We start from the raw sequence: 10,819 nt of genomic DNA on the forward strand, positions 1-10,819 counted from the left end.
TTCCTTAAGGGTGAAATATCCCTTAGCTCACCCTCCACTCAGAGAAGAGGCACAAACCCGCTCCTCCTCCAAAGAGCAATTCAGAGCGAGAGCTTAATTCGGTGCTGCGAATAAGTCACTGGAGAAACTCATATTCACCATCTCTATAGGAAGGGTGAATTCCTGCCTCCTGCATATACATTCAGTGACTAACCTTCAGTGGCATGAATACTCAACCAGAGGCTTGTGTAATTCAAACACGCAAACATTCAACAGATGGGGTCAACAGAAATATCTGGGTTTTATACGAAACACTAAAAACTCCCAACTCGCCTTAAAAAGAGGTCAAACCAGAAACGTTTCCAGTAACATTGCAATATATAAAGATATGCATGAAAGTTCAGAGAGGGAGAGCTATGGACATATTTAACGTCCATGACCTAGAAAAAAGAACATTTTCATTTATACTTCCAGGTTTCCCTTGAGTTTTGAAGGGCTTTGCAACATTGCCATATAACCTCTCTATTTCACCCCAAGAGAAACAATTCCTAATAGGAGGATTCATCTCTCTGTTATGTAACTGCCAAGGGAAAAAAAATTAAGAAGTAAGGAACACCAGAAGTCCCCCGCAGTCTTACCCCATTTGTGGGGCAGTTCTTTATATAGTGGCCAGGTTTTCCGCAACGGAAGCAAGTCTATGATGGTGGAGGTGGACCCAAGGCTTCCTTCATGTAACTAAAGGGTTTTTGGGAAAAAAAGAAAAAGGTATGCCTGTATCTCTCTTGTTAAAACAAGCATCTCTACAATGTTTCCATAGTCTGCAAAGAACAGATTTGGCATTATCAGCACTTACTTGATTGGGTCATATTCATGGCAAGACTGTATCATCATGGCTTTGATTTTATCTTCTTCGGAGGCATCGGCTTCACAATTTGATTTCTGCAGTGAGAGAGGGAAGAAGTTACCAGTGGGAAGACATTTCTCTTTCTTGGCAAAGAACTCCAAGCTTTACTTTCAGAAGAAAGAAGCAGCTCCTTTGCATTAGGCCCTGCCTTCTCTAACCTTTGTAACTTGAAAGACCAGCAAGTTCACTGGCTAGCACTGCGCCTTTCACAAAGTGCTTTCCCAGACAAAGTTACACATGGTTGAGCACAAAATGCGAGCAGTTCCATAGCAAAACATGGCATTACAACAGTTTCAGAAGGTCACATCTGCTACCATGCCACACATACACATTGGCATATTCCTATCAACAATTCGGCACATTTACACAATTTGCACAGTCTGCCTTCAAACAAGTTCGATTGTGCTGTCCACTGTATATGTACTACAACTGATGAAATTGCGCAACATTCACACAATGGATCTAGAACTACAATGACTAGAAATTCAAGAACAGCCATGTAATTCTCCATGCTCCAGAAACGCTTCCATTTTCGCTGCTGCAAACCCCCCTGAAATTTCCATCACTTACAGCCAATTAAATTCTGATGTAAAAATTGTGTTAGCTCCTTTCCAACGCAAAATTAACAAAACGTTCAAAAAATGGTAAACAGCTGCTGAAATGCTGCTGCTTTGTGTCTTGAAGATGATTTATACTGCAACATGACGTTGAGGCTGAGAAGGTACTCCCCTTCTATCTTCCCAAACTGGCAGCTCCTCCTTACAGGACAGTATCCAAATATGCACACATTTTAAAGTTATAACAAAAACTTTGTAAATACTTTGCATCATTATTAAAAAGTACATTAAAGTTGTGTTCACATTACAACAGTTCTCCAGCTATAGATCACAGTATGAGATTTCAAACTACAAAGCAAAATTTTTTTTATTTGACCAGAAGATACCCTAATAAGCTGGCCCAGAGAAAGAGATGCAGAAGAGTCATCAACCTGTTCACAAAACATTAAACACAGATTCAAGTTCTACAAGCCAAACATAGCAATACTTAACCTCCACTGTACTCTGAAAGGCGGCACGATAACCTCCGAGTGTCACTGAAAGAGGCATTTCCAACCTAGTGTCACTTGTAGTTGTTCAAAACAAAGGCCAAGCCTATGACACCTTCAGAGTGCCGATGTGGTTAACGAGAAGAAACTAAAACAGCCAAACCCGCTTGAGATCGACCTCTTGCTCCAGAATATTTCAGAGACGGCAAATGCTCACAACTGCTTAAACGTCGAAGGGGTAAGGAAGCTGTCAAGTTTCAGCTAAAAAGGTCTTACAAAAACCCCTGGAGTTTATTTGAGAAGGAAGCATCACTACAGGAAACTTCTTTCCAGTGGAGTTGGTCAGTTAATCAGCTAATGTCTCCTCATGTATACATGCACATGGTTATGCTTTTACGAACACAGCATAGTTGCCTGGCAAAATAAGTCTTTCCTTGGGTTACTTATTTATATTTTACCAGCAGCAGGACAGTGTTTTCAAACCTGAGGAAAAACGCTGCCCCTTTTCCAAAGGTACATTCAAAGCGGTGGTAGACTGAAGAAAGGCTTCGCCTTTGGGAAAGTAAAGCAGCAGGTGAGCCTGAAGTCACCGAGCTCCAAACATGTACTGCAGGCAGAAGGTAAGAAAGATGACCGGCATTTTACCCACAAATGCACCAGGCTCTAACCTTGTGCCAAAGCGCGGACGCTGGGTTTCAGGTATTTTCATTTGCAGACAAACTGTTCAACTGTTCAACTGCTTCATCGGGTAAAGCGGAAAGATCAAATGCAGAGCTCCAGAATACCACTTTGCGTAGCAACGCTACTGACATTCACGGCAAGGGATTCAAAACATTTACGTACCCAGAGGGGGCCAAACAACAGCACTTCAATCTCACAGTTGTAGGAACAAATACCCAGGTATTTAAGGACACGAAAAGGAATCATTCAGCTGCACAGAACTGTCCTCCAAACATAAGGGATATGTTGGTTTTGGTATTTGTTTGAACCCCCAAGGCAAAAGTAAGAAACAGCCCCAACTTTAACAATCATGGTTTCTCAGGGGGTTTTGATAACATTTTCAAAAACCAGGAGGCCAAAACGGATTTAAAACCAAAAGCTAAGTGATACACAGTGAAAATGGCAAAAAATACACTCCAAACCATTTTTAGTGCAAGAAACAAAAAGCACACGACACCCTGGACAAACATCCATATTGCTAGCTAGAGACAGACAGATGTAGAACAGGGCACCACGTTCAGTTGGGCAAACCTCGCACCTACGTGATCTCAAAATGATCGTACATTATCTGTACAACTCAAAGTCATTCGGGAAATGTTCCAGCAGATTCAATAGGACATACAACGCACTCCTAGGCACAAATACCAGTGTTCCCATTAGAACTGTGCGAACGATGGCACTGCTCAGTTTTTACTATGCTGAATCAAATCCATTCTATTCACAACATATGCTGTCTTTTACTGGAAAATAGATAAAGGTAATGTTTGGAAAATGATGGCGAGGGGCCATAGGGGCACAAGGGGCGGGTGCCTTGCACGTTCATTTCTAGTTGTTGCCGTAGGCACCGCGCTCTGCATTTCAGCAGACAGTTCAGAGGAGAGGAAGGCAGCGTACTCGACTCCGAGCATGTTTGCTGCTACACGTGCTCTTCAGAGGCTGGAGTCCTCCCTTCTTCCTTAGTAACACATGCCTTATGTTTTGCTTTTCTCCCCAAACAAACGACTAACAGAGTTGAGAAAGCATGCTGCCTTGTCCCCAAAAGGAAGCCTGTCCAGCCACAGGTGAAAGGCCAGAGCCAGTCTGTACAAAGACATAGCTCTGCCAGAGTGGATGCTGTGTTGGATGAGAGCCAGGTTTACGAGAGGACACACACACATCTCCCCGCACGCCATGGGGGAGTGTCGCTGCCCTACACTTCCAAGGGGCAGCTCCCCTCCCTTCCCCTCCCCTCCTGTCATGTTCCCCCGCCCCGCTTTCCCTTCCCTCCCCTTCCCTCCCTCCCTGAGCAGGCCCACGCCCCAATGCACCCTTTTTTCCCCCAGAAAGCCAGACAAGCTTTCATGTCTCACATAGCCTTACGTTATTTTAAGGCTACGCAGATGCACAGGGCCAACTGAAAAAAAAGCTGCGTCTCATTACTGTGCCTTAAACCTACGTGAAAAGATGACTTACGCTCGCTGACATGCAACGCCTTCATGCAGGATCTAGTATGAAGATGTCGTTACTCATCATCTTACTTGCTACACTTCAAGCAGTTTCGCCACCCAGCTGCTCAGGTTCCACAAAGTCCTCCAGAGCTGCAGTGACAGATGAGCCTGCCTGGAGGAGTGAGAAAGGAGAGCACTGAGCTCGGGGAAACGCCCTCTCCCAAACACTTACGAGGAGTTGACGACAAACCCCAGCTAAATGACACTGGGAGACCCACCGTGAACCTGCAAGCAATGTCCAGAAGGAGGCAGAAAGAGGGGATTATGGTGAGCATGTCCCTCATTTCCCAGGGATTCCCAGGGCCATCAAGAGCTGCCTCTCTGTGGCACCGCCCGGTTCAGCTACCGATGGTGTGCAGGGTCATCCATAAGGAAAGCAATACAAGCCATCAGGCCAGGAGTCAGACGGCTATGGAGGGAGGGCAAAAGGAAGAAGGATGACAGTACGTCAAGGGTGCAGAGAGGATAACGCGTGCTTGTCCACCTTAAAGCCAGCGCCTACAGAGAGACCACCGCCATGGCCTCCATACAAGGACACAGTCCATTCCACTTCCCACCCACCACCAAGCTCTCCTGTCTTCGCACTATGCATTTTTAAGGCATTTTAAGTTCTGTGTCTAACAGAAAACACCTGGCTAAGTCTGGCTGCCATCAGGGAACACCCCAGAATTCACTCTAGATTGTCAGCACACCAACATTCAGGGACGAGCACCAGCCCCGTCCGTCGCCTTTGGGCATTCCCAAAATCCAAGCCTGATGCTAAAGCCGTTACTGCTTACCTGCTGCCAGCGTTAGCAGCAGAGCCCTCTGCCTCTCCAGCCCACACTTTCCCACTTTCTATCCAGGAGTGAATGGCTTTCTGCCGCTACCTTAATGGCTCTCTTGCCTGTGCTCCTCTTCTGTCTTGCCTCCCACCGTATCACTCAGGGTGGGCTTCTTGTCATTCTACACTGAGCCCAGCTTCTCAGCAGGAGCACTACACTGCTGTCCCCATGCTTACCTAGTGCACAATATGGAGAAGAAATTAGAATGAGCAAATAGGAACTCCAACCCCAGCCTACAGCTCTGAAGGTGTACCCCAGCCTACACTTCCATCCTGGATCTACCTTCTCTAGGATGTGGCCAGGAAGCCAAATCATCATTACCTCTAAGAGAGATTGGAACTGGGGGGAAGCAGGGAGAAAGAAAAGTTCCCGAGAGTCCCTCTCCCTGGCCCGCTGATTACAGCCAGAGCGCAGCCTGGAAACGGCAAACGTCCAGGGATTCCTCCCACACCAAAGGGGCCAGGACCAAAAGCTCTTGCTGCGCTTCAAGTATCCAGGGAACCCCATTCACAGCCCCACAAGCGCTGGCACTCTCTCTTTCTGGTGCCTCCGCACGAATGGATTAGCCCTAGAGCACCTTTCAGCAGCACAGGACAGAGAATGTGCATTGTCGAATAACAGCTCCTGGGGTTTTATGTAAGTCAAGACCAGAAAAATGAAACTGATAGAAACAAGAGAAAGACTCATTTAAAAATACCACATGAAGCAAGGCAGGGATCTCTCCTGAATCTGTTTGGGTGGCTAACCTCTTGGCTCCCAGACTTAGGTAGAGGCCTGTGAACTAGAAGGATTTGGGTTGTTGTAGTCACTATCTTGTTTGGCTTTGTAATTATCTATCTGTGCGTTTCCAGTCTTCTACTACCTTCTATGCTCAACATATGACTTAAAGAAGGAAGAGTGTAGTGTGACCCTGACGGTCAAAAGAAAAGGAGGGGCTGCTAGGAAAATCTCATTGCTAGGAAAAACTATCATAGCAATTAGTCTTGAGAGTAGGAAATTGTATGACATTTCTTAAGATCCATCTAGTTGACGTTGGATACTGCTCAGTCATGGTTCAGTCAGCATGACGGAAGGACCCCAGCTCATTGCAAGGAGGAGAAGGACAGCCCCCACCCTGAAGAAGCAAGGATACCCCTGGACTACCCAGATCACGCCAGCATCCCAGCCCCTCCGACACCTCTGGGGAACCCTCCCCTTATCTGCCATCAGAGATACGGAACTGCAGCAAGACCGACCGCCGGGACGTCTGGATCAAGAAAGAAGCAGATGGATGACGCCGCCACAGAATGAGAGGCGCTTTGCAAAGCAGCAGCCTGTGTGTGTGCCTTAAGCAGCACTTGGTCAAATCGCATTGCGCCTGAATGCTTGAACCATGGGTAAGAACCACGTGTAAGACCGCATTCGGGGTGCCCCCGTTTTAATGGGACAGCTCATGCTCACAAATGCAAGAATGCCTCTTGTAATGCTCTACTTTGCATCCCGGCCTCTCTCCTCGGTTGGCACAGGCCAGTTGCCAAATCTTCCTGACAGCTCCCCATCCCGGCCGCACGGAACTGGCACCGGCACCAGCACCGGCACCGGTTCCACCACGGTTGGGAGCAGCAGTTCCCCCCCTGCCACGGCAGAGAGGGGGAGGACAAAAACAACCTAAAAGCGCCCCAACCCCCCAACCCCACCACCGGGGAGGGATATGGCAGCACACACGTGTCGGCATTTGCAGGGACACCAGTGCCAGCCCCATCCCTTCCCCTTGCACAGGTAATTCACCTCCCCCCAAAAATCATGCTTGGGATGGGAAATCGTGGGGATGGGAGACCCTTGGGTTAGGAAACCATGACGGGGCTGAGAAATCCTCATTGGCATGGGAAACCATCATGCGGTTTAAAAGCCATTGTGCGGGTGGGAACCCATCAGTCAGGACAGGAAACCTCAGCAGGATGGGCAATCCTTGAGATGGGCAGCTGTTGCGGTAGGAAAAATCAACCCAGCGCAAGGCTGGCTGCAGCAGGTGCTGGCGGAATGAGCGCCGTGGAGACGAGGGCTGCTTGCCCCCAACAAACCCCACCCGGACCAAGCGCCATGGCAGGTACAGCAGCAGGCTCCCGCTCCTCCCGGTGCTCCTGCCCTCCAGGTAGACCCCCAGCCGCCTCTGCCCACCAATCTCTCACCCCATTGCTCCTCTGCGCTTCCCCCAACAGACAGGCTCCCTCTCCGGCTGCCGATGGCATTGGAGGCGCCCAGCGTGAGTGTCACCGCCCTGGCCATGCCTCCACCGGTCACTGCCGGCGTGCTGCGCTCCTCTGGCCCGGGGCTGCCGCTGTCCCACAGGCCTGCTCGGGCGCCCACCGTCACCTCCCAGCTGGCCCAGGCCACCGTCTGGCAGGGGGTGCCGGGGCCCCTGGGGGCCCCAGGCCAGGTGGCGCAGCTCCCCGGCGTGGTGCCGCTTCCCCCCATGGTGCAGCTCCCCCCGATGGCGCAGCTCCCCCCTGTCGTGCAGCTTCCTTCTGGGGTGCAGCTCCCTCCTGTGGTGCAGCTCCCCCAAGGGGTGCAGCTTCACAGCGGGGTGCAGCTCCCCCCGATGGTGCAGCTCGCCCCTGTCGTGCAGCTCCCCTGCGGGGTGCAGCTCCCCACCGTGGCCGCTCCTTGTCCTCCTGCCTACGGCTGGGGACAGCAGGTGGTGATGGGGACACTGGTGCCCCACCAGCCAATGGGCCTGGGGCCGTGGGCCGTGGGCCAGGGGGAGACCCTGAACCCCACAGGCCCCCCTGTGCTCTTCACCCTGCCCGGCGGCACCCAGAAGCCATCACAGGCCTCCAGCAAGGACAGGGCGGCCATCGAGGACAGTGTCCCTACTGCCAGCCCCCGCCAGACTGCTCTGCCTCTGCCGACTGGCAGAACCACGACGAAACCCAAAGGTGAGGTTTGGGGGGTGGCAGAGCCCATGGTCGGTGGCCAAGCTTAGCAAAGCTGGCATCACCCTGGGGTTCGATTGCTTTTGTTTCCTTTTTCAGCAGCGGTGACCACCCCGGGGGCCCCGGGGAAGCCCGCGGATCTGCCCCAGCAGCGGCCACACGCCTTCGCCGAGGCCTTTCCTGAGCAAGCAGAGGACACCACCGCCAGCCATGTGCTCGCCTGGCTCCACACCACGGACAGCGAGGACACCATCCCCGATGTCCCCGACAGCCCCAGCTTGGCCGCCTTCCTCCACGAGCTCCCCGACCTCTCCGAGTACGTGGCGGAGGGCGGCTGCCCCAAGGAGCGAGTGGTGGCGGCGGGGCTGGGGGACAGCGAGGGCACCGTCCCCCATGTCCTCGACTTTACTGCCTTCCTCAATGAGCTCCCCAACCTCCCCAAGTACGTGGCGGACGATGGCTACCCCAAGGAGCAAGCAGTGGAAGCGGGGCTGGGGGACAGCGAGGACACCGCCCCCGGTGTCCCCGATGTCCCCGACTTGAGCACCTACCTCAACATGTTCCCTGATTTCTTGGACTACAGGGCATACGGCGGCAGCCCCAAAGAGAGAGCGGCAGTGGCGGGGCTGGGGGACGGCGAGGTCACTGTCAACAATGTCCCCGACTCTACCAACTTCCTCAGCCACCTCCCTGACTTCTCCGAGTACGTGGCAGAGGGCGGCTGCCCCAGTGAACGAGTGGCGGCGGCGGAGCTGGGGGACAGCGAGGACACTGTCCCTGATGGCCTTGATTTCCCCAACAGCCTCGCCAGCACTGCTTTCCTCAGTGAGCTCCACAACTCCTCAGAGTACCTGGCGGACGGCAACTGCCCCCAGGACCAAGCTGTGGTGGCGCGGCTAGGGGACAGCGAGGACACCATCTTGACCGCCAACGTCCCCAACTTGACCGCCGACGTCCTCAATGAGCTCCCCGACCTCTCCGAGTACGTGGCGGAGGGTGACTGCCCCAATGAACGAGCGGTGGCGGCGGGGCTGGGGGATGCTGAGGACACCGTCCCCAGTGTCCCCGTCCTCCCCAGCTTGACCACCTCCCTCAACAAGCTCCCCCACCTCTTGGAGCACAGGCCAGCGGGCGGCTGCAACAAGGAGCAAGTGGCAGCGGTGATGCTGGGGGATGGCGAAAACACCTTCCCTGATGTCCCCGACAGCCTTGCCAGCACCGCCTCCTTCAGCGAAGTCCCCGACTTCTGGGACAACGGGCTGGAGGGCGGCTGCCCCAAGGACCGCCTGGCAGCGGCAATGCTGGGGGACGCCGACCCCTTCTGGGGGGGGCCGGCCTCCCCCTTGCAGGACCCCGAGGGGAAGCAGGGCGCGGTGGCGGCAGACCTCCCCACCTGGCTGCCACTCAGCCCCTCGGAGACTTCTGAGGAGAGCTCTCCGGAGACTTCAGAGGACAGTCCTGTGGAGAGTCCCCGCAAGGATCCCCTGAAGGCTCTTGCGGAGACTCCCCTGCTGAGCCCCCTCCGGATCACGCTGCTGAGTCCCCTGGCCAGCCCCCCGGCTGCCCCCCGGCGTCACCCGCCCCGCACGGCCCAACTGGTGCAGGAGGCGCTGCGGAGGCAGCCCCGGGTGCTTTTGACCCGCTTGCCGCTGCCGCCGGGTGCCGCCACCTGCCCGGTGGTGCCCAGATCGGGAGAGATGGGCGGCAAGAAGGCCAAGCGCCCCGCACCAGCCAGCGCCCCCAAAACGCAAGAGACCACCCTGCGCGACAGCATCCCAGCAAAGAAAAAGAAGAAGAGGGTGGTTGTGCCAGGTGCCCAGTAACTCAGAAATGCTGTCGGAGGGGAAGGTGCGTGGGCACGGCACGATGGGGGTGGCAGCGGGCAGCAGGCAGGACACAGCAAGCAGAGACCATCCAAAAGCAACAACGTGCCTGCTAAGCCATCTAAAAGCCAGAGGGATGCCGGGGGGCAAAGGCCCTTCGCACACCAGAGGGGACAGGTTTCATGTAGCCGGTCTACTGAAACCCCGCAGCACAGAGGCCTTACACTTCTGGCCTGGGGCTCTGGCCCCGAGCCCTGCCCCGGCCCGGGGACCCTTGCCTGCCCCAGTCCCCCAGCCCCACGCACTTTGAGCTACGGCTCCCCGCTGCCCGGGGGCTGCGATACGGCCGTGCCGTGCCCCGTGGCACCCGGCAGCAGTGGGCCGCACGCCGCTGCAGCCCCCCGGGGCAGCCCCCAGGAGCCCCTGGGCCGGGAAGAAGCTGCGGAGCGGTGAGGGCAGGGGCAAGGCAGGGCAGATGCCCTCACCGCTCTGGTATGCGGGAGCCCTCTCTGCCCGCCATCACGCTGCCGGCCCCGGGCCCACCCAGCGCCACTTCCACTTCTGCTGCCTTGACACCTTGCCCTTGCCCGGCAGAGGCTGCAGCCGTGGCGCCACCTCGCCGTTCCTAAAGCAACAACCACCCCCGAACCAGCATCCCCACCCCGGCCTGGTACCAACACCCCTGCTACTGCCAGCTCCACCCCGGCCTGCTGCTGACAGCCCCACCACCGGCATCCCCACCACGGGCTGCAACCAGCGTCCCCAGGAACAGCATCCCCACCGCGGGCTGCAACCAGCGTCCCCAGGAACAGCATCCCCACCGCGGACTGCAACCAGCATCCCCAGGAACAGCATCCCCACCCCGAGGCTGCAACCAGTGTCGCCAGGAACAGCATCCCCACCCCGGGGCTGCAACCAGCGTCCCCAGGAACAGCATCCCCACCCTGGGGCTGAGGAGGCCCCGCTACGACCTGAGGGCACACGTGCTGACCTCCATCCCGTGTTTCCACCTGCTGGGGCAAGGACTGAAGGTGGTCATCTGAAAGCTACTGAAATACCCAGTAGTTCAGCTCATTGCCATTGTTTAAGACAAGGCTTTTGGCTAGAACACAGGCAAGAAAATTG

The 10,819-nt window shown here is 54.7% G+C and overlaps 1 protein-coding gene across 1 annotated transcript; it reads left to right on the forward strand.

The window, feature by feature from the left end:
• The first annotated feature begins 7,180 nt into the window (after positions 1-7,180).
• Positions 7,181-9,694, forward strand: LOC148051813 (uncharacterized). The gene is given in 2 exon segments (XM_087735270.1): positions 7,181-8,313; positions 8,455-9,694. Coding segments are annotated over 2 exon segments (2,373 nt in total).
• Positions 9,695-10,819: the final 1,125 nt, after the last annotated feature.

This window comes from Nipponia nippon, unplaced genomic scaffold (assembly GCF_047370975.1).
Source record: "Nipponia nippon isolate SJK-2023a ecotype South Korea unplaced genomic scaffold, ASM4737097v1 scaffold_54, whole genome shotgun sequence".
Classification (NCBI taxonomy): Eukaryota; Metazoa; Chordata; class Aves; order Pelecaniformes; family Threskiornithidae; genus Nipponia; species Nipponia nippon.